Here is a 25,793-nt window from a genome sequence, read left to right as displayed (position 1 = left end):
TTCGTCGAATTTTCGAATTTTGTCAAATTTTCGATTTTCGTCAAATTTTCGATTTTCGTCAAATTGTCGATTTTCGTCAAATTTTCGAATTTCGTCAAATTTTCGAATTTCGTCAAATTTTCGAATTTCGTCAAATTTTCGAATTTCGTCAAATTTTCGAATTTCGTCAAATTTCTGTTACAGTGAACGACATCTCAAATGTCTCACTGTCATTTTTTTCAGAGAATGTCATTGTGAATTTGCAATGACACAATAAAATTCTCAGAAAAATTTGACAGTGAGACATTTGAGATGTCGTTCACTGTATAAACTGTTATAAAAAGCAGTGTTCTAAAACTTCTAAAACGACTGATATCCCAACAAAAATCTCTTCGAGAAAAGTGTGACGCAGTCTTTGAAATACAATTTCTAAAATGAATGATATCGCTAGAGTTGACGCTTTCAGCTTCGTTACGCAAAAATTAAATTTTACACCCAATTAGTTCAAACAAGCTGGCTTAGGTTTTCTCATCATCTGCCAAATAATTTTTACAAAAAAAAATTTTGACTGGAAACAACCAAAATTTTACCAAAAAAATCTGCGTCGCATGTGGCAGATAAATTTTCTTGCTGGTCTGTTCCTGAACATCTGCCACTTTGCGACGCAGATTTTTTTGGTAAAATTTTGGTTGTTTCCAGTCAAAATTTTTTTTTGTAAAAATTATTTGGCAGATGATGAGAAAACCTAAGCCAGCTTGTTTGAACTAATTGTGTGTAAAATTTAATTTTTGCGTAACGAAGCTGAAAGCGTCAACTCTAGCGATATCATTCATTTTAGAAATTGTATTTCAAAGACTGCGTCACACTTTTCTCGAAGAGATTTTTGTTGGGATAGTTATTTTCCTAACGCATGCTAAAATGCTTTCTTAGCGAATGAGAGGTTTCCTAAACGACGTGGGAAATAAGCGACGAAGTCGCGATATTTTAGCAATAGTTAGGAAAATTCTTGTTCCCAACTTGTCTCTAAATGTGTACTTCGTACACACGATGTACTTTGAACCTCGGCTTCGACTTATTATTTTTACATCTTGTACAAAAAAAAAACTTAGATACTTGATAGGGAAGCAGATATTTCACCGAGTTGCATTCAACGCTTTTCACAATCTAATCCTTCCAGTACTTCTGCCACTGGTCATTTTCATCAAAATCTGAAACTTGTAATTCGGTGTCGCTCCAAAAGGGTGATCGTGATATAAGGCGCATCCGAGGAGGGTTGTTCAGGTCAGATTTAATTGGAAGCTCATATGGTCTGGATTCGTCCATGCATTTCTTCCATTACTTATGTGCAGCCAAATTTCGCCTAATGTGTGGTGGCTGTATGTTTGACAGCACATGGAGCCACGGGACAGCTCTTGTACCATACTGGCGATGCATACTCTGCAGCTGAGTACACCAATGAGAGAGCGGCAGTTCTCAGAACGTCACCGTTTGCTCCCCAGTACCCAGCCCCAGCACCAGCCAACTTTTGTACCAAATTGTTTCGCACTTTCACCTTTTGTGCCCGTTGTTCCAAAGCTAATTTATAGCTAAGTGTCCGGTTCAATGGTAAGCCTAGGTACATGGGAGACATATTGTGAGTCAGTCTCACACCATCGATGAAAACATTTAGCTCTCTCGAAGCTGACCAGTTGTCCAAGTGGAACATTGTGACTTCCGTTTTTTCATCATTTAGACACAAGCACCACTGACGGTAGTACTTTTTCATTGATTCCAAATCGTATTTCAAATTTTCTTCACCCATTTCGAAAGTTTTGACATGAGTTGCTAAGCCCAAATCATCCGCAAAGAGAAACTTTCTGGAAATGGTGCTAGGCATGTCGCTTGTGTATACGTTGAAATAGGTTGGGGCACATACACTGCCCTGAGCGAAGCCGTTGCTAAGTTTCCTTGGTCGGCTACTTTTGTTGTTCAAGAAAACTCTGAAGATGCGATTACTTAGCATAGCGTTTACAATCTAATCGAAACTTTTGCCAAAAACAATGGTAATTTAAGTGAATAACAAACAATAAATCTTGTGGTCATAACCTGATACCTGGACAAACATAAACTCGAACACCTGTGTCCATTCTTCAGTGGATTCTAGTAGGACTAAGGAGTACATGATTCACATATTGTCTACAAATTGACAGTAACAAAATTTCCAATGATTGCCATCATTCCAGAAATGACTTTCATTCGTAACGTTTCTATAAATTTTCAGTACCTCAATTTTCAACTCGCTAAAGGGTGCCTCATCATAAGTTTTTACTTGGTTAGAATTCTAAAGTTTTAATTGTTCCACATTGAACCACATGTTGTCAACAAAATGTAAAGACAAGCGCTATTTCTGTGTAATGGAACACGGGTGGAGAGAAAATAAAACGAAAGAAACAGACGAAACCCACCCAAAATTAGAAACTTGTGTTGAGACCCGTTTAATTTTACCGTAGAAAATCGAGGATCAGTGTCTGTGCCACGATAATCAAAGCTTTTCTTATGACAGTAATTTGAAAATATAAACTAACTATTTTGTGGTCAGAGACATATTTCATCACACAACCGCGTCACAATTTCCTCAATAAGAAGTAGACTTTTCCACCTGCTAATCGATATGAAAATTTAAATTCAGCTAACTATATATTCTCAACCGAATCGACGATTATTATTCTGTTACAAAGTTATTTCATTAAAACTGTTTTATTTTCACATCATCACATCCACTTCCAAACTTTATTCGATGTTAGTAGGAGAGCGGAAGCAGTTTCTTCGAATGAAATCTATGGAAAAGACTTTCCCACACACCCAAAATAATTGATATTCCGTGTAAGTGTTCCAAACCGGATAGATTTCAAATATTTTTTTTTCTTCAATTTTCTTTTTTTTCCATTTTTACTTTTAGGAAAATCATTTATATACTTTTCGGTGTTTGAATATGTGCTATTCTTCTGCTTTGTGTATTCAGAGATTTACCATGGATTTCGGGAGCTCAATTCGGCACTCAATAGTACACATTTCAAATGCGTATAATACAGTACACACATCTATATAAAGTCTTTGTTCAACGTATGGAATAAAACCGTTTCAATAGCCAGGGTATACATTACTCTGAGTAGGAAGTAGTATATATAATGTTGTTCTCTGGAGATTTGTATTTTGTCGAATTTATATATTTAAGAAGGAAAATGATTTTTATTTTCGTGGGGTTGTGGTAACAGGGTGAATGACGGCGAATCACTGTGTACATTTTTTTTGACATTTGACAAAAAAAAAGCACAGAGTATAGTCAAAATGGTAAACGTTTAGTCTGCAATGTGGCCATACAAGGCCGACGCACCTCGCATAATAGTAGAATAATGCCTATGTCATAATAGTCATTACTTTCTGCTCGTTTTATTTTCATTACTATGCCTGACAAGTTTGACAAGTTTTTTTACTGTTGTAAAGGTGTAGGTAAAATATTTTGTGTGAAACGTTGGGTGTAAACTGGTGATATACGCTACCTGCCCAACAGCACTAGCCCCACAAAAAAAATGAATGGTCGAACCAAGGTTCTGAAAGATTAAGACACTCACGAGGACAGTTGGCAGCAAAATTTGCAAATGTTCTCTTCTCTGTCGATGGAGAAGCCACTAGCAAATTTTTGCTGTCACTACCTTCATGTTCAAAACTGTCATAACCTATTCTTCCAGAACCTAATGTCAAGCCGTTTCTAATTTTATTGTTCAAGTAATTTCGCACTGTTTTGAACACCCTGTACCTTATGTTCGACGGGAACAAGTATCGAGAACATGAGTAAAATCAAAATAAAAATAAAATCGAAACCAATGAGTTTTGAGGTTATCGACGATCAACAGAGAATTGGTTTGCATGGGAGTTTGAAGATATAAAATCGCTTAGACGGTATTATATTGTAAGCTAGAGAATAGCAAATTCGTTCTGTTTCGCAGGGATTTACAAAACGAAAAAATACCGTAGCAGTTGTAGGACAAGACGAGTTTGTATTAAAATAAATTCGTTTCGGGTTTCATATACAGATTAATTTCAATTATTAAGCTTGTGTGTTATCGATACGGATATATCAATACGAAGTGAGCGGATGTTCTGGCTGACTTGTCTATTACTAGTGCAGGGTTAGAATATCATTTTGATTGACCATCGTGGTACATGAAACTTCAGTTAAGGACAACGATTGCTCTGAAACCACAATTGGGACGTGGGACACATTTTCTTACATACTATACCAGTTTCCACAAGATTTTTAATTAAAACAAAAAAAGTAATTGAACAATGCACAAGAATGTGTCGTTCTGATTGTACAGTTCCCATAGTTTGCATACATCCCTCCGCCGTAACGGCGATATATAGTCAATTAAATTCAGTCACAAGTTGATAGCTTTGCATTCTTCCACTTTATCCCCTATTCCGAATTAACAATATCGAAATATTCATGTACCGAAATTTGCATAGAAATGAACCAATGACAACGCCTATATAATGCTCCGAAATTTATTTGAATTCTAAACGACTACAAAACGTAGCATTTTGTTTAACATAAATCATGTAATTAACTTCCGGGTGTAGAGTGGTTGCCTATTATTTTATTTTCGGTGTTGGTGTTGGAATTTTTTTGGTATTTATGTTTTTTAAAATGTTTAGTTTTCGTGTGTATGTGTCTGCACCGCGGTTATGTACAGGGAATGTGCAGTAATTTAAATTTATTTATTATGTTGTGACAGTGGTTGTTTACTGTTTTTCATTTCATAAAAGCTACGAAAATAGCTGCTAGTGAGTCCACAACGATAGACCTAATTTTGTATCGTGGTTTTGTTCAATTTGCTTTATTGTATTTACTCATATCCGGACATGAAACAATACACTAGTTGTTATCTCCAGAGGCTCAAGCAACACAATATAAACATTCATCGAGGATGATCAGCTGATCAACACTGTTAAAACGGACAAAATGTAAAAAGTGTAGAAATGGTTTATGACATTGAGTGCAAATTACTTTATTAGGCTCAAGGCGTGTAATAATGACTACTGAACTAGTGGGACGCCTTTATTCACATAATTTATTTTTGTATACTTTTTTGCACGCGTATTTTGTATCTTAGCTGTTCTTATCCGTTTCCCTAACTTCCGTTCTGATTTATAATAACGCAATAGCGCAGTGTGTAAGTTGAGACTTCACATTGAATTATTGAATTGCTAGTTGTGGGTTCGAAACCCAACCGCAACACAAATAATTCGTTTCATCAGATCGCTGCCCACAATAATGACATCTTATTGAATCGGTTTTTAGGCTGCGTCTTGGATTTAGTACCCCGATAAAGTTTATTTGTATTACAAGTAATTTTTCGTTGGTAATGCCCTTCAGTCAGGCGAAAAGCCAGTTGACGGTGTATGTTGTCTTTCTTTAAAAACAGAACGAAATCAGAGAAACGAAGAATAACAGCAAGAACAGCTTCGATACAAAAGTAGCCGTTTATACGTGTGCAAAACAGGAAGAAATATTTGTCAGCATGCCAGACTTAGGGAGGAAGTTGGTTCGGCAAAAACTAATACACCATGTTATAGGTATTGGAAAAACGCAGACTGGAAGAAGGGCGTTTAAAACTTCTCAAAAAACACAAGATTTCTTTTTGAAAGAAAAACAAAAAAAAAATTCTCGTGCAATTTCCATAGTTGACCTAACGTTGTTAGGCCTTGGTCTATCAAAAAGAAATATCTACAGGAGAAAAGGTGCGACGATGATGACAAGACCATGATGTATGCATTTTATGAAGTTGTAGAGAATCCGTTTCAAATTTGAGTTAGTTCACAGAAATCAGATCGGATAACAGGTACGATTAAGAGGAATGAGTGTGTGTGGAATGAAGTTACAGATTAACGGCGGGGCAACCTATATTCGGACTGTCTTTGGAATCTCAATGAAAAATTAACAGACAGCCACAGAAGCCTGCCTTACCCACATGCATGAGTAGTCGCAGCTTAGGTATCTATATATTTCTCGCGTAATCACGTTGCACTTTTACTCTAGAAATTTGGATCCGTGTTCGTTAAACAATTTCGAGAGTCTCGTGAAACATTTTCGGTGCGGCTTTTTGGAACATGAGAGAACGTCATATTCTTCGAACAGAAACGTCCAACACAAACGACTTTTCTACGGCAAAGCTATCTTGCGTCAAAAAAAAATCGTGAATTTTCGATTGTGTTGGACTTTCCGTTTCTATTCGACCAATATGACGTTCTCTATTCTTTTTTAGTAATCCAATAAGTAGTTCGAAATCTCCTAACAACCATCACGAATGCAATAAAAACGACACTCTGACAAAATTTCTGATATCTCATGTTCGTCACACGCTCTACTATTTCCAATCGAAAGTAATAATAAATCATAAAATGGAAAAACAAATATCATCGAGAATCCTATACCACTGCATAGCATACACATCGTGCAAACAAAACAATCGTATATTGACTTTGTCTTGGGGACAACCAGCAAAATATAGAGAGAAAAAAAAGAAGAAGAGAGATACATCAATACAATCTTTTCGCATAAACGCTTATACATCTGTCAACCCTATGACAAGAGAAAATCACATTTAGCCAGAGGAATGATTAAATAAACTTATCAAAGTCGTCGTTTCGCAAATCATCAGCATTATTTTCACCCCATTATTTTTTTCGCTTATACGGCATTCACTATAAAAACCCACCCTTTTTTTGCCAACCGAATCCACAAGTTCTTTGTGTGTTGTTTTCGTTATACATATATCTTTCCAATGATTGCTGGGGAGAAGGTTAAACCGAGAAAAGAAAAATTCTTCATCACATAAAAAAGTATATCTTTTTGGACCATTCAGTTGTGTATTAGACGGTCTTAGCGTAATTATTTTTACAATTTAACAACATTATTTTCATAAAATAGATCTCGGCACACAGATAAGAACAGACATAGCATCAAAGTGGATTTATGTAAATTAAGTTTTTCACGAAATCGACTAGATTATGGGGTAGTACATGCAGAGACAGAGAGTGGTACATTCGTTTTTGTTATACTTTTTTTTCTCTTGCGAAATATTTTAAACTCGCGTCTACGCACCGGGGCATAATCCATTTTACCTTATAGATGGATATAATATAGTCTACTGTTTTGCATGGTATTGAATACAGCTTCACCGCATGTTGCCACACACATTATGTCTAATGTCATTATATAATACGTGTAGTACTTGATGATATATAAATCGGTAAACGTTGTATTGTTTATGCATGGAACATTCTTACACACAGTCACCCTCGACCATAAAGAACATCACGAAAATTGAATTTCATGTGATTGTATTACGATCCTTTCTTTCTCCGTCACTGTTCCACATCCCCTCATATTAGTTCATTGTAACGAAATAACAACTATATTTCGGATTTTGTTTTAATGGTATTTAATGGCTCTATAACACCCGTACAAATGCCTTGCTGTTAAAGAGATTAGATAATTAATTTAATTATTTCAATTTTGCAAATCTTTTTCCTCTTTTTTTTTGTTGCTCCAGCGTGTTTTTTTGGTGACAGTGAAAGATTCGGTTAAATGTATTTGGTGCGTTAAGGGAAAATGGTTGTATCCATTTGTTGTGAAAGGGTTTAAATGCACGAAGAAGCTGTATGGAAGTCCATTTCGAACAGGAAATGAAATTTACGATTTGTATACGTTTTTGTTATTTTTATTTAACGAAAATGAACGAAGATGATACGATAACGATTTATTGATTATTGATGACATTTTCGCAGATGGAAACTTAACGCTTTTTTCAATAAATCCGGAAATATGCCCAGCGGGTTTCATACTTTGTTATTATGTTTAACACTTCCTTGACATAATACTATTATTCTGTTTTTGTCCTGAGTAGACTTTGAGTAAATTTTTTTCTCTTAGGCGAATTTCGAGAAATTTCACATTATTCGCAATATTCGTGGTCTCCGACAACCACGATTAGCATAACGTTTGGTCCAGTGTAGCAAAATGGAGTGAATGTTGAAGCTAATGAATCAATCTATTGAAAATACCGAGATGAAAGACTCGTCAGTCGGCCTATTTTTCAAAAAAAAAATTAAATGCCAAAAATTACATTTTTTTTTATTTTTTAAGTTTCTGAAAAATAGGCCGTCCTGATTGTGGTTTGTCTTTACTACTCTTTATTAGAGATGCGAAATTTTCATGTTTTTTTAAGAGTGATATCGCCAAAACTTGAACCAATTTTGGTGGAAATGAAAACCATGGTTCGGCGATCCGGGCAAGCTATAGCTCGTTTGAATCGTCTTTCAATTCTGAGAAATAGTTATCTTTTACTTTTTCTGTTAGTTTCCCATTTTCGGAGTGAACACGTGAAAGGAATAGCATGTCAATGGGTCGTGAAAACAGTTTTTCTGTGATAGCTCGAGATAGAAATCTTTCTAAAATGTGAAATGTTGTAGGAATATAGGCCTCTGACAGACCTTCAAAACGAGTATAATCATCGGTAAGGACAGCCACCCGTTCTGGACTTATGACTCAAAAAATGGTGAATGTTTGGACAGTGTTGCTGGCTTGCAATAGAACTTTTCCGCGGAACTGACTATAGGGTGTTGTAGCTGGACTTACCCTCTTTCGTTCCACGTATAATACACCCCAGAAAAATTGTGTTGCAAGCCACAAAGTTAGTCGAAGTAAAATGTCGCTCCAGTAGACCCATATGTTTCAGTGCTTTCAACTTGTTTTTGGTCGTCAAACAGGAGGGAGCGATGAAAATGTAATAAGCTGAATGAAAATTACAGGTTCAGCACAAAATTGTTCTGAACCGTGCGATCATTGGCCTTGAAAATGTTGCTTTCCTCCTACTTCGTAGTATGTGGAAAACATCATTTATTTGACTTCATAAAAATATCAGGAACTCAATTGCTTTCACCGAATATGGGCATATTGTAAAGCAGAGATGCGCATCGTTCATTTACAGTCAATAAATGGTCACCCAAGATGTAATTTGTACTTCACAAGAGGTCACGACCGTTCCCAGCTATGGAAAATGTGTCAAAAATCCAGTTTTTTCACAATTTTTTTTTTTAAAGAATACATAGCTTAAGACCTTAACTAAAAGCAGTTAAAATCTCCACAGAAAAAATATTTTCGTAAAAAAAAACTCGATTTTCACGGTCGTGACCTTTTGTGAAGTACAAATTACATCTTGGGTGACCATTTATTGACTGTAAATGAACGATGCGCATCTCTGCTTTACAATATGCCCATATTCGGTGAAAGCAATTGAGTTCCTGATATTTTTATGAAGTCAAATAAATGATGTTTTCCACATACTACGAAGTAGGAGGAAAGCAACATTTTCAAGGCCAATGATCGCACGGTTCAGAACAATTTTGTGCTGAACCTGTAATTTTCATTCAGCTTATTACATTTTCATCGCTCCCTCCTGTTTGACGACCAAAAACAAGTTGAAAGCACTGAAACATATGGGTCTACTGGAGCGACATTTTACTTCGACTAACTTTGTGGCTTGCAACACAATTTTTCTGGGGTGTATTATACGTGGAACGAAAGAGGGTAAGTCCAGCTACAACACCCTATAGTCAGTTCCGCGGAAAAGTTCTATTGCAAGCCAGCAACACTGTCCAAACATTCACCATTTTTTGAGTCATAAGTCCAGAACGGGTGGCTGTCCTTACCGATGATTATACTCGTTTTGAAGGTCTGCCAGAGGCCTATATTCCTACAACATTTCACATTTTAGAAAGATTTCTATCTCGAGCTATCACAGAAAAACTGTTTTCATGACCCATTGACATGCTATTCCTTTCCCGTGTTCACCCAGAAAATGGGAAACTAACAGAAAAAGTAAAAGATCCCTATTTCTCAGAATTGAAAGACGATTCAAACGAGCTATAGCTTGCCCGGATCGCTGAGCTGTTGTTTTGAAATTGGTTCAAGTTTTGGCGATATCACTCAAAGACTGAAAATAATCTGACGATTGGATATGACAAACATGACTGACTAATGCGCAGCTAAAAAGTGTGATATGAGAAGTGTAGTCGCTAAGCACATAAACACAAACATAAGACTGATATTACTAAGGTCAAGCTGATGCAGTCCGTGAACGGTAGGTATACTGTTGCTATTGAGTGTATGAGAAGATTCACTTGATTAATAACGGTCGAAATAGCTCATCTCTGATATGGTAGGACATTTTTTCTGAATTCTCTAAGGTCCATTTACTCCTAACATAACTGTGTTTTCGGGTACCCTTTCTAAAAACGTTTTCTCGCTTGAGGACTACCGTGATATGAGTAGGTATTAAAAAAAAGACTTGGGCTGGACGGGGCACAAAAATTTCACACTCATCTCTAATCTTCATATTATTTATATTATACTAAAAACGACCCCTATCTAGGCATGGGCGATAATGATAATGATTAGATTATCGATAATTATCAACTTTTTTTATCGAAAATTATCAAAAAAATATCGATAATCGATAATTATTGATATTTTGATAATTATCAAGATATCGATAATTCGATATATCGATATTTCGGTCCGAAAATGCGATCTTCTTCTTCTTTTTCAGCCTGTTTCTGTCCACTGCTGGACGTAGGCCTCCCCAATTCTTTTCCATTCCGAACGATTAGTTGCCACTTGTTGCCAATTTGCGCCTGCAATTCTCTTTATACCATTACTCCATCTCTCTGGTGGTCTACCTCTAGGTCGTGTTTTAGGTTGTCTCCAGTTCATGATCTTTTTGGTCCAACGTTCGCCCGTCCTTCTTGCAATATGTCCCGCCCAGCTCCACTTTAAAGATGCTATTCTTTCCATGACATCAACGACTTTTATTTGTTGTCGAATCCATTGATTTGTCATTCTATCTCTGAGCGTAATTCCAAGCATACTCCGTTCCATAGCTCTTTGTGCCACTCTTAATTTATTTTCGGAAGCTTTTGTTAACGTTAACGTTTCCGCTCCATATGTGAGCACAGGAAGGACACACGTATCGAACACTTTACGTTTCAGACTATTGTTCATTTTGCTTTTGAAAATTAGCCTGAGTTTTCCGAACGCTGCCCATGCAAGACCAATTCTACGTTTTATTTCTGCAATTTGGTTGTTTAGACCCAACTTCAATTTGTGACCTAGGTACACATAACTGTCGACTCGTTCAATGACAGTATCACCGATTTTAATGTCTCTGTCGTCGTCAATGTTTGTCATGATTTTCGTTTTCGACAAATTTATCTTGAGGCCGACTTTGTTTGACTCCTCATTCAGCTGTTGCAACATAATTTGCGCCTGATCTAGATCAGCTGCCATCAGGGAGATGTCATCTGCGAAACGGAGATTACTCAGGTACTCTCCATTTATGTTGATACCCATTTCACTCCAGTCTAATTTCTTAAAAACACTCTCCAGAATCGATGTGAATAACTTAGGTGATATGGTGTCACCCTGTCGTACACCTCTGCCAATTCTGAATTTTTCAGTGCTTTTATGAAGTTTTATACACGACGTAGCATTTTTGTACACATATCGAATTGTGTTGGAGTATCTTGAGTCTACTCTGCACTCGTCTAATGAGTCCAATATCGACCATGTTTCCACTGAATCAAAAGCTTTTTCAAAGTCTATGAATATCAAGACCACAGCAATCTTGTATTCATTGCATTTCTCAATTAGCGTTCTCATCACATGTAAGTGGTCGTTTGTGCTGAATCCTGATCTAAATGCAGCTTGTTCAACAGCTTGTTTCTTTCTTTCAACGATGCCACAAAGAAAATCCGATATTTATCGATATATTCCGATATATCAGTATATTATCATGAATTTTCAGACAAATATCAAAATATCGTTATTTTTATAATTATCGAATTTCGATATTTTCATAATTATCGATAATTATTAAATTATCGATAACAATATGATTAATCAATTATCGATAATTTCTTTCGATTGATATTATCGATAATTTTGAACGTCTCCCATCTCTACGCTACCCCTATCGTACTGATGGCATGGATAGTATCTAAGTTCTAAAATGTAAAATTTTTGTTTTCAAATTTATGAATCAAACATTTACGCTACTAATGGTCATGTCTTACTGTTAAGCCTCAGTTGAATGATCTTATCTTAGTTTCATTCAGGCGAAAGAAAGTTTTCTGCATTTTCCAATAGAATTCCTCCTTCTATGCACTTTTCCGCATTAGATCACTCAATTTAGACTGAAATCTGTATGACCTCCACTCGCTTCAATAGCTTTACAGATTTGAAGAATTAAGAGAACCTACGATCTACTAAATCTTTTGTATTGCTTCGATTAGACCAAAATTCGTTGAAAAATTTCTTTTTCAACAAGAAAACGAGCCGTCAGAACAGTCGGAGCGTTTGCTGCGACTGAGCCCCGTACAAACCCGTACATCTATTGCGTACGTGACCCTAGTTCGTCCGTCGCCCTACTCTTACCGTAAACCTACTGCGCCCGTAAACGTCGGTAAAGTAAAATTCTTATGAAATGTGTACGTCTTAAAAATTGCGCATAGCGCAATTACGAAGCCCCGTACGACGTTCCTTTTAAATGTAACACAAATTTCGAATTGACCTAAAATTTTAATTTATTGAGTATAAATACACATAGGGCCTAGTATCGGCCTCAGTCCGAGGATCCAAATTTAATTTTTTTTTCAACTACATTCTATTCGGTGTTCGATTATCTTTCAAATGAAACAAAAATTACGAAAAACGGATGAAATTTACTCGAGTTGTATGTAAAATACGCATAGGGCCCTAGTAGCGGCCTTAGTCCGAGGACCCAAATTTTTTTTTTTTCAACAACATTCTATTCGGCCTTTGATTACCTTCCAAATGACACAAAAATTACGAAAAACGAATGAAATTTACTCGAGTTCAGTGTAAAATACACATAGGGCCCTAGTAGTGGCCTTAGTCCAAGGACCCAAATTTAATTTTTTTTCAACAACATTCTATTCGGCCTTTGATTACCTTCCAAATGAAACAAAAATTACGAAAAACGGATGAAATTTGCTCGAGCTATATGTAAAATACACATAGGGCCCTAGTAGCGGCCTTAGTCCAAGGACCCAAATTTAATTTTTTTTTTCAACAACATTCTATTCGGTGTTCGATTATCTTTCAAATAAAACAAAAATTACGAAAAACGGATGAAATTTACTCGAGTTGTATGTAAAATACGCATAGGGCCCTAGTAGCGGCCTTAGTCCGAGGACCCAAATTTAATTTTTTTTTCACCAACATTCTATTCGGCTTTTGATTACCTTCCAAATGACACAAAAATTACGAAAAACGAATGAAATTTACTTGAGTTCTATGTAAAATACACATAGGGCCCTAGTAGCTTTTCACTTCTAAGGCCCTAACTCACGGTCCACTCACCAGATTTTAAAAAACTTTTTTTTCCTGGATTGGTATTGACAATACCTATCATTTGCCGTGTCATTTATATTTCCTTCGTTTATTTTGCCATAAATATCACCAAAAGACCTTAAATCACTTAGGTGGCCCTAACTCACGAAGGGCCGACCCGAATATGCCCATCTTCGAACTTAGCCTCACTATTTTGACTATCTTTCAGGGAAAAAAAAAATTTTTGAAATCGGATTTGATTTACTCAAGATATCGACGTGACGGACAGACGGACAGACGGACAGACGGACAGACGGACAGACGGACAGACGGACAGACGGACAGACGGACAGACGGACAGACGGACAGACGGACAGACGGACAGACGGCCCAAATTTTTATTGCGGATTCGTTATCTATGAACATAGGCAAACACTTTGCCCTTACCGTCTGCTTCGAATTCCATCAATTACACACGGCATCGTAATCCTATAAGCCCCTTCGTACTTCGTACGGGGCTAAAAATGAAACGTTTAACAGTTTACATTTATAATGACGAATACAAGAACGACATGCTGATTTCGGCGCATCACGCTTCATCAGTACACCTATGTCTCGCCAGGACCGTGTGTATATCAGCACAACACAAACTTGAGTGAGCATTTGTGTGAGAATTTTGGTCTAATCGAAGCAATACAACAATTTCAAAGAAATTACGATCACAAAAACGTAGTGTTTTGGATGATGAAAAACAAGGTGTCAAGAGATCTCTATTTTGTTACGAGTGTACATGGAGAGTTGAGACTACACTGTACTGGACGTTTCCATTTTCGAATATTTCAAGCGCTAGACTCAGTGTTTATCCACCAATCCCTGTAATCAGTCCGAAAAGCCCAATTAATTCCTTTCTAAGTATCTTTAAATTACTTTCACTGTCACGGTGTATGTGTTTCGTTATTAAAATTCAAGACACTTTCCAGCGGAAATTCATATTCGCTGATGTAATAAAAATCAACAACCATGAAACTAGTTTCAACGGAGCCCTGTGAAAAAAAAGAAGAACGTAACCGATTATGATATTTGTTCCACTCCGAAAACATGCAATGGGTTTCCATCCCCAAAATCAAATTCATACGGATATCTGGTCCACAATATAAAACGACTTCTTCATTATTATGTTTTCCATCAAAATTTATTTGCCACGCAATGATGAACTTCATCAATTGACTGAATGCGACATACCAATATATTGTAATGATATAGTCCCCAGTGATGATGCTATAATACTACATATTCGGAGGGTGATTCCCATAAATTTAATCAGTTTTGTACCAAACATATTATAACGTTTACGATACTATAGCATAACGGAGAAAAAGGAAGAAAAAAAAATTCCCTCTCGATTAAATTTAGTCCATCCAAGGGGGACACCTTCGTTCTCTTCGTTATGCACCTACTATATACATTGAGTCGGTTTATACAATTCAAAAGTTTGTTGGGGGTAATAAATGCTGATCAGACAGACAATAAGACATACATTAGAGGATTATGTGTATTTAGCACTACAAAAGAAAAGGGTAGATACGGAAAAGTTGGGGTGCTTCCTTATACATATAGAATCGATGTACACTACTTATGGTATCATCTCCATATAAAGTTTTTCACTCTTTTTATCAAGAATTTAAGGGTGCAACACTGAAATTGATTTTTTGTTAGTTAAATTTGTTTATTGATGGGTTATCTGGTATTATACAAGCGATTAATACGGAATACTGTTTATATACATGTAATAATCCCATGCATTAAGTATACAATTTTGTTGAAATCGAGGTTGAAGCGTACCGCGCCTGTCAGCGAACCTACATCCAAGGTATATATTTGCCATAACAAGCAGTCTGCCAGTGAAAGAGTTAAAACTCGTACTGGAACAATTGTGGTAAATTCCGTACAGTGTTGTGGCAGACATGAGCGAGGGTAAGCTGGTACACTTATCTGGAATTGTGAACTTATTTTGATGGAAAGTTCACAATTGAAGTAATTAAAATTGGGAATTTTGAGATGGACTGCCTTCAAATATCCATGGAGTTTCTTATTGAGTATTCAATTTTACCATTGGGAATAAAAAAAAACGGGTTTGCAGTGTGAACTGACTGAAATTAAAGTAATTTAAAAGTCCTAATTTGAAAGTATGATTCATCACAACAGATTATCAATAAATTTTTAGTTTACTTCTGTCTTATCTAAATTTTTTTTAATGAAAATCGACTTTATGGAAACGGCAAGCCGCAACATTGATTCAACCATTCTTAACTCAAATTCTTTTACTACATTTGTTTAACATTACTTTTACTATAAAGACAAAATTTATCTTTGAGAAAGCCTCGGTTAGCTACTTTATTCCTTGCACTCTATTTTCCGGTGAAATGTCGCTTTGAAGCTGGAGAGCGCTGATATTAGTAATTTTATGACGAAATGTACTAAGAATGTAAGAAAATTCTACAAAAAATCATTACATTTGAGGGTTAGTTTCGAAATATCCCTATAGGCCATCGTTTTTTTATTGCTGACAACAACAAATGATTAGCCTTGTCAGGTGTAGTGTAAAATTTGCTTTTTAGAGTAGTTATACTCTATAGCGCTAAATTAAAACCGAATAGTTATAATATTAAGGGATCAACAAGCCACGTAATAGTCCTAAAATAACAACAATTTCCACAAACCTAAGGAACATCGTGGGTGGGAATTTTCCCACCCGCGACTTTTGAATTCCCATCCACGAATTCAATTTTGCCCACAATATAAATTTTTACAAAAACGTAAAGATTACTTTGATTTTATTCCAAGTTTTCGATTAGTTTTAGTTTAGTTTTCGTTTAGTTCGTGACAAGTTGGTTTCAGCGTAACAATCAGGAGGTCGACAGATCCGTACCACTTAAATTCCAAGTCGTTGATTGATGATTTCATTAAGTATTAAGAGGCTGACAGCCTCACCATTCCTGTGTACAAGACTGTCGACCACTAGCCGACTCTAGACAACACGACATTAAAGTTAATATCAGTTAGAAATTACAAAAATCGACAATGGCAGCGAAACCATGTCCTCAGCATTGACAAGAAAATTGATCAAATTGATCAAATTCTTCAATAAGGAAAGGTGGAACGACAGACTTTCACAGTTGAAAAAATACTCTAACCAACTGTGGAAGATTACTAGGCTGGTTAGCAATTGCAAAAGCAGTCTTCATTCCTTAAGGATACATCAGGTGCTAGCAACTACAAACTAATTAGCCTGCCAACCTCCATCAGCAAAATCGTTGAAAAATAGTATGTTACATACCAAGGATCAAAAAGGTGTGTTTTAGACCCAGGTGGTGAAAACGTCCAGGGATGGAGCGACGCGAAGCGGAGCGGAGACTAAGGACGTTTTCACCACCGTGGTCTAAAACACACCTTTTTGATCCGTGGTTTGTATACTATTTTTCTTCCTGGAGTACCAAAGTCACATTCCGAACAAAACATAACAACAAAACTGAACAACATACCGGTGCAAAAGCATTCCATATTAATGCCGAAAGTAATCCGTATGAATGCCTAAAGAAGTCCGTTCCGTGTGCATGTATTCTCACAAATGTCGAAAAATAAGCAATCTGTAGGAATGCCGAAAGACATCCGAATGAATGCCGAAAGCAGTCCGTATGAATGCTGAAAGCAATCCTTATGAATACATTGTCACAAAACACTAAAAACATTACATTCGCGTACATACAACAACTTGACACATTTGGGAAAGAATAAAGATAGGATCGAAAATGACATAAGCGGGAATGAAAATTGAGAGAAAATAGTAGGGGAGAATGTTGCTCTTTCGGTACTAAATTTGGTGAGTGAATGTGACGGTTTTGGTACTACAGGAAGAAAAATTATTTTGAATCGATTACGGCTGTTTATTAAAACCAACAACATCTTTGTGAGGGATTCTTTTGAAAAACAGCCTACCAAAATCGGGCGTGTTTTCCAGTTTACTTTTTTATATGTGCCTAGAAAGGACTTCGACCCTAGAACCCAAAACCACTTTCAAAAAAATTCTTCGAAGCTTTTGTGACTGGTGAAAGGTGATCAAAAACCGAAAACTTGCACTTTTCTTACCAATATTTCTCCGGGTACACGAGCCGTACGTGGTCTTGTGGGGTGTCATTATAATCACATGTACTATTAAACCGAATAGAGACTCATTGGTTTTAAAATTAATCCACACTGAAATATGTGCAGTTGAAGTTTTCAACCGAAAACTTCCACTTTTCTTACCAATATTTCTCCAGTTACACGAGCCGTACATGGTGGTGTGGGGTATCATTTGAAAGGTAATTTTATGTGCTTTTGGGCCAAATAAGGTCTTATAGGGTTTGGATGCATATGCGATGAAATATGGGCACTTAAACATTTCAACTTCTCATATTTCATCGCATATGCATCCAAACCCCATAAGACCCTATTTGGCCCAAAAGCACATAAAATTACCTTTCAAATGATACCCCACACCACCATGTACGGCTCGTGTAACTGGAGAAATATTGGTAAGAAAACTACAAGTTTTCGGTTGAAAACTTCAACTGCACATATTTCAGTGTGGATTAATTTTAAAACCAATGAGTCTCTTTTCGGCTCAATAGTACATGTGATTACCTTTCTAATGACACCCCACAAGACCACGTACGGCTCGTGTACCCGGAGAAATTTTGGTAAGAAAAGTGCAAGTTTTCGGTTTTTGATCACCTTTCACCAGTCACAAAAGCTTTGAAGAATTTTTTTGAAAGTGGTTTTGGGTTCTAGGGTCGAAGTCCTTTCTAGGCACATATAAAAAAGTCCACTGGAAAATGCGTCCGATTTCGGTAGGCTGTTTTTCAAAAGAATCCCTCTGTTTGTTGCTCGGTTTTCGAGCTGGTCATTCGACGAATCATCAACTTTTCAGGGTAGCTAATCATATCCAACAAGCTCTAAATAAGAAAAACTCAACAGGATTGTTCACATTTGACATAGAGAAGGCCTCTGATAGTGCATGGCATAAGAGTCTAATACACAGAATGTTCCTTCAAAACTTTCCTTTCTATCTTATTAGAATTGTCCAATCATTTCCACAAAAACGTTCTTTGTACCAAATTGTCAGAAATCTAGGATATCTAGCTCATATCCTAGCAGTAGTCCCACAAGGAAGCGTGCTGAGTCCTACCCTTTATTACATATTCACTTCAGATTTGATTGTAACGTAAGTCATAGTGAAAAGACGTTTTTCGCAGATGATTACTGCATATATATGTTTTGCCAAATGGCAAAATTATCAAGAAATTGCATGCCATTGGTAAGATTTCAAATTATTCTGCAAAATGGGAAATCAAATTAAGTGACAACAAAACAAACGCGGGTTTTTTCACCAGAAAAAGGGCTCAGAAGTGGAAGAAAAATGTGTTTCAAATCTCCCTTGGTAAATTCGACTTTTTTTAAACATTGTTTTCGGCGCCTCTAAGTAAGAATTACTAAGTCATTTCTGCGCCTTTTCGTCGAATTCCCACCCACGGGAAAATCCTTACGTTAGTAGTTTCCGTCAAGTTAAAACGCGTAATCTATAACGAAAAGAAATGTGACGATAATTTTGCATGTTCTACGGTGACAGAGCGAAATTTCGTCACACCACTCAATTTGTACGACATATGATTTTTTGAAAGATATTACGGGATGATTATACGTTTACGATGCATACATGTATACGTCCAGATAGACTGGACTGTTTCGTTTAAGTAAATCTGCTCTACTTTTCTCGTGTGGTAGAATTTATCTTTAATTTTTAATATGATAGCTACATTACCAAGTACAAGTTAGAATGTAAGACTGTTACATTTACACTAACATCAGTCTTATACCTTGGTTACGAGTTCTCAAATCACTTATCTCAAGATTATATCAAATTAGTCGTAATCGAGTTCGATCTGTTTTAATGACAAAATATTTTTTAAGTTTTAATAGTTCAGTCGACGTCGACACACAGAAAGCGCACTTATCTTGACGTTATTTCGAAATTTCCGTAAATTTTATTTTAATAGTAAATTTCAACATATTCCAATACACACAAGGTGTGTACATATATCGAGTTCGCAGCACGAGTAAAGTACACATCACATGTTGATTGGTCTATTTTGAAACATATTTTACTGTAATAAGCAAGAGTGTGTTGGTGCACGCACATAAAGCGGAAGTGACATTTCCATCACTAGTGATGGGAATAGTATTTTTCCTCACACCAATACACTCTCGCTTGCGGCTGTAACAAATGGTAACTTAAAAATAAAACAGAAATATTGGAACATGAATGTTCCAAAGGTATGGTATGTCCCAACCTTACGTATGCACAAGCAACGTCGATTGTCATTATAATTATTTAGAATCGTGACGTCGCTAAGCGACAAAACATGCCATAGAGACATTATGATATAATGTCAGTATATACATCGTCTGCCAAGCAAAGCAAAAATCATAAACACATCAACACAGTAGACACGTAATAAAATATGAAGGGAAAAAATATATATTTTCTGTCGTGCGGTATATGAATGCAATATGATAAAGTAGGAGGTGAGAGATTTTCCAACCCCGGGATAAGTAACAAGGGGTTTATTATACGCCGAACGTTCGACTAATGCATTTCATTGTTAAAGACACGTGGCGTACGTTATTAGTTATTAGTAAAAGTAGATGGAATGGAACATTATTAAAGTTTTTTTTTTGTGTGGATCTAATGGAAGGAAAGATATGTAATTTAAAGTTGATAATGTATATAAATGTCCGTAGAAACCATTGTTAAAACCAAAACAACAACATTCAGTCGACAATTTCGTTTCTTTCTGATTATTTTCTAAAAATATAAATATTCACCTTCCGTTATATTCCTCTGGATATGGTATGATGTAACCTTCAGGACTTGGTCGTGGCGTTTTTCCGACCCAGAAAAATGCATCGGGGCCGGTACCATCATACGAAAATCCTTTCAAAAATATGGTCGACTCGTCTACGGCATACAAGTCACCCTATAAAAATAATGAAAATGTTTACAACATTTACGTGGAATGTTCATTAAAATTTCCTACTTTGATTCCGTGTCCAAATTGTTTTAGAGGTCCAATGTAACGTCCATAATATGGTTCTACTGGAGCTTTTCCTGGAAAAAGAAAATGTTTCCATTAGGTTCCGTATTGATAGCAACTGCTCAGGCAAATGTTTCTCTTTCGTATTTTACAACAATGACAGTATATATGTAGCGTAAAGATGAAGTCCTAAATAACGCGAAGTTAATGTTGTAACTTTCTAATGGTAGCTTTGAGGAAGTACAGCGTTCGTGAAGTTTTTACTTTCGATAATTTTTAACACTCGAGAGCTGCAAGCTTGCAACTCGTGAGCACATACAACTCAAGAAAACTTGCACCTCTTGGGGACTTAACGATATGCAACTCTCAAGGACTTGCAACTTTCGATGACTGCGGAAAACATTAGTTCAGCAAAATAGGAAGAACGGGCATCCCGCACAGTTACAGTTAAACAGACAACACCGGGTGACTGGGGGAGGGGCTTAAATAATCAATAAAAGACGGCACAAATGTCTAATCCAGAGAAAAACTCTCTAAGAGACACTGACTTAGCTTTAACCTATTTTCAAATGTTTGGGTCAAATAAAAGTTCATGAATTGAGTTGTATTTTCACCGTATCATAAATTGTTCGTCATAGATATTCAGTGATGTACGAACTGAAATTGTATACAAGCGCGCACATATACACATAATAACACCGGTATTCTATGTCTGTTCAATAGTCCCGTAAAGTAAATGTGTTTCCATTGAACGAAAATGCATACAAAACTACTCAAACGACGTTATCATGTAGTTCATATATTTCAAACGGATATAAGTTATTTCCTTTTCCGTAACGTAACACAGCTTTTATTATATCTCGACAAAAAATGTGTGTCATCATTAATTAACATTTATAATTTGCTATCGATAGAAAATGTGTGGATGTGTGTAGTTCGAATAGACGATTTGGAATTGACGTCTTAACACGTTTGAATAGGGAAATGTATAGATCTTTTGGAAAGGATCGTTTGTTTTGAAATGATTTTTGCGGTGATTTCTTAGAACATGTTCGGTGAAATCTGTAAATATTTGTTTATAAGGTCACTGATTACAGCAACTGGACATTCAGAAAAATAAAGCCACTTGGCATTATAGCGATTACGATTTTCAGTTGTTGACGTAAATCTGGAAAATTATACGTTGACTCTCCATATACTTTGTATGTAGAAATCACTTAGAAGTCATGTATTTTTTTGACAGCAAAATTATTCTTTTAGCAGCAAAATTATTCTTTTAGCAGCAAAATTATTTCTTACAGTGAACGACATCTCAAATGTCTCACTGTCATTTTTTTCAGAGAATGTCATTGTGAATTTGCAATGACACAAAAAAATTCTCAGAAAAATTTGACAGTGAGACATTTGAGATGTCGTTCACTGTAAATTTAATGTTTTTTAGCAGCTTTTTTCTGCAAACTTATCAGTGTTTGACCAGCAAATGTAATGTTTTTTCTTGCTTTTATGTGCAACAAAGTAATAATTTTGCTGGTTCGAGAGAATACATTGGAAGGCCTAAAATTATACTTATAATTTCCACGTTTTACGTCGACTCGTAATTATAAGTGAAAATAGTAATTTCCATAATTGTGAAGATGATTCGTTAATAAATTACGTCATTTTAAAAAAAAGGGGAGACATTTACTAGTTCGTACAGTGGGAGGCAGTAAAATTTAGTCATGAACTTGCTTCAGCTAATTTTCAGGTGACTAACTCATACAAACAGACTAATACGTCTTTATACGGTTTTACTCATACTACGCGCTCGCGTGTAACTATTACGTCCTTATAAAGACACATAAACAATTTTGTGTGGATCAGCTGAAAAACAGCTAAATCAAATTAATGTCTAAATTTCACTACCTTTCAGCTTCCACTGTACGTTTTGTTTAAAAAAAAAATCATCATTTAATGCGACAATCGGAAGAAGGTAGGGAGCGTTAAAAAAAATGAAAATCAATCGAAAGTCACGTTCATTGGGTTTTCGTTAATTAAAGTTTAGTCCACCGTTCGAAAAAAAAATGATTCCAAACGATTGCGAATTTAACGTTACCGGTTCTCACGCAAATAGGTAAAAAGTCATTAAATTTACGAAAGTCAAACGAGTTCTTTAATCTAATCTAAAAAAAAAAACCTTTAACAAAATCACAAAAATTACAGTCATTTGTGTGTGTATAAAGCACTCATAGAGTAAAATACAAAAATAAAATTCCACTGAAAAGCCCATCATCATCATTTTGATGCAGGGTTCTGTGTTGCCTTGGAGACAATTTCAAGTCGTTGATAATAATGCTTCTTTTGTACTTATTATTCAAAATAAAAATATATCTACTCTAAACGGATTATAGACACAAGTACTTTGTATCATAAAAAGAGAAGTACCCTTAGTAATGGAGATTCTATCACAATCATTAGATTTTGTTCTATATTTATGTGTAACTAGGTCTGTTAGTAATCTATTTTTCTGATCACAAACATTTGGCTCATTATTTAATGATTTTTATGCGCAATCAAAACAGGATTCTCGTGTTACAGAAAAGTGCTGACAAAAGGAGGAGATGAATTATTTTTTGCCTAGCCTCAGAATAGATTTTACATGCTACATGCACCCATAAAAAGAAACTTCAGACAATACTCCGCGTAAGTATAAAATTCATCGAAACGGTATGATATACATCATTGACATATATGATACATGGACAATGTTTTCTATAGGTTTGTTCCAAGTAACTGTAAACACGAACTTTGACAACCCGAACAACGACAATTTCATCCATAGCAACGTCGCTTACGTGATATTTCATACAAATCGAACAACGTCGCCTACGCGATTTACACAGAGGTATTATTGAGGTTATGGATATATGGATGAAATTTGACAATTCATATGGCCTTGGAACAAACCTATACGTGGGACACGTTGACAACGTAGTTACGTATTTCGATTGTCAGATTTGAACATTCATGTGCTACGTATTGTAGTGATGTACGTTGAATGTGAATAACTTACGGGTGGGACGGAAATTAAACGCACATCACGTATGTTTAACGTATATAGTGGATGTTGCGTTGCTCTTAAACATTGAATTTGGATCATATTTATTTATATTTCTTAACTACAAAATTGTTTTTTAGTAAATTAGAGAAATCTCGACAAAATAATTTCATTTTTGGTGAAGTAGTTTTATTTCGTAATCATATCAGAAAGTTGTTTAAGTTGGAATTATCTGAAATTGATTATAAGCATTTTGATAATCCATAACTATCTTGCCATCAAGTCGACTTAAATTCAATTATGTTAAAAATCGACATATAATTATTTATGTGAGATACTTTATAACGTTCTATGCGTAACTTATACGCCACACACGTATATGGCTTTTAAAGTACGCTTCAACAATAAGAAATATCAACCAACACTACTGTACTCATAATCCAGAGGTCCCCGGTTCAATTCCCAAAGAAGTCAATTTTTAATTTGAGATATTTGTTACTAATAGCCGCTAAAATACATAATAACTACTATAAGCTGCTAATATGATGTCTACCGTAGATGAGTTCATTAAAATTCATATTTTTAAATCTTTGTGGAAGAGAAATACTTCTCGCACGTATTATATTCGAGCCGGCTGTATAACTACCTTACCACACTTTTTAACAGGGGGTACGCATATCACGTAGGAAATTTCGCTCAGTGTGCGTCGAAAACCGTACTTTTCATGTTTTAAGCACTTCTTTTAAATCCATTACATAACTCGGGATAAGAATGAAAAGTCTAGTTTTCGTCTTGGCTTCGCCTCGGATCAACAAAATTCACACGAAAATACTACTTTTCATCTTTTTATCCCTAGTCATGTAAAATACTATTACATGACTAGGGATAAAAATGTGAAAAGTAGAGTTTTTGTGTGAGGGCATCGAAAGTAGTGATTGAAACATGACAAGTACGGTTTTTAACGCATGTGGCTGTAGCATGTTAAACCCATATTTTCATATTTTTATATCTAGTCATGTAAAATGCTATTGCATGTGTCGAAAACCGTTTCAAACAATACTTTCGATGACCAGGTGAAAAGTCTCGGCGTCGCGTCGCCTCGGAGCAACAAAATTCACACTGAACCTCATTTTTTCATCTTTCCATCCCTAGTTATGAAAGTACATTTGGTAAAATGACGCACTTTCAAAACCGATAACTATCCATTTTTAAATGATACGTTTGGATTGAGAAACGTACCGTTGTTAATACTTGGAATTCGTTGCGGTGAGCATTGCCGTTATAAGGTAAGGTTATAATCTGCGTCGTCCGTTGTGGAGTAATCTCGTTACATGCAGTGCTTTCTTTGTTTCAATATTTTCCAATATAAAAACGGTCAAAATAGCCTTTGGCACCCCAAAAGCTTATTCGAAACAACAAATCACATCCGAACGAAATACATCGAAATGTGTTGTTGTTCTCTTCATTTCACATTCAGATCACAGTCATTTTGCTTGCTAAAAAGTCATCTTTCATTCTCACAAAGATTTCTTCAGATTTTACTATACACAAAGTCACATGCTCTTCGACTACGCTCCACCATAAAAGAGCTAATGAAACTAATCAATTTTGTGGAACACATAAACAAAAGCGACGGAAATGAGGAAGATCTAAATCAAACTTATAGATGTATGTGTTGTGGATTGAATCGTGTCTTTCTCGAGTTGAATCACAGCTACACCATGGTGTTGGTGTATATATAATAATACGTTTTCCAATTCACCTTGTTTCGAAGTTACAGTTTAATAAAATTGTAAATTGTCTATAGTCACAATAATGGTCGATTCTTCCAACACATTTTCCATTTATATTTCAAGGATTCGAACGTTTCATTATCGTCATATCATTATACATTAATAACCTAGTTTGTTACTTGATGATTCTGGCGGTCGACGTGACCGATAACTATTCTTGCCAAAAATTTCTTCGCACAAAAACGCTCACCCCAACTGTAAGTAGAACGCGGAACCGTATTTTTTCCGTCTTGTTTCATCAATACGAAATAATTTAAGGAAAAAAGGAAAAGAAAGTTAGGGTGGTTGATCATAGAAGCAATGAATTGCAAGAAGTGTTCGTGTGTGAATGAGATAACGAGAATTCGGTATATTTGCTGAAGGGTTGGGTTAGATAGTACATCGAAATGTCTATATATATA

At 35.8% G+C, this 25,793-nt stretch overlaps 1 protein-coding gene across 2 annotated transcripts in view; it reads right to left on the bottom strand.

The window, feature by feature from the left end:
- LOC119069335 (protein Skeletor, isoforms B/C) overlaps positions 1–25,793 on the bottom strand; it is a 64,902-nt gene that overhangs the window by 20,279 nt on the left and 18,830 nt on the right. For both annotated transcript variants that reach the window (XM_037173401.1, XM_037173402.1), the window contains exons 2-3: positions 20,569–20,639; positions 20,357–20,508 (exon numbers count right to left, since the gene is read on the bottom strand). In XM_037173401.1, coding sequence (XP_037029296.1) covers positions 20,357–20,508; positions 20,569–20,639 — 223 coding nt within the window. The remainder of the gene's footprint in view (positions 1–20,356; positions 20,509–20,568; positions 20,640–25,793) is intronic.

Source organism: Bradysia coprophila (genome assembly GCF_014529535.1).
Source record: "Bradysia coprophila strain Holo2 chromosome X unlocalized genomic scaffold, BU_Bcop_v1 contig_26, whole genome shotgun sequence".
Lineage (NCBI taxonomy): Eukaryota > Metazoa > Arthropoda > Insecta > Diptera > Sciaridae > Bradysia > Bradysia coprophila.
The sequence above is the reverse complement of the archived record's forward strand: the minus strand, read 5'-3'. Positions and strand labels throughout refer to the sequence as shown.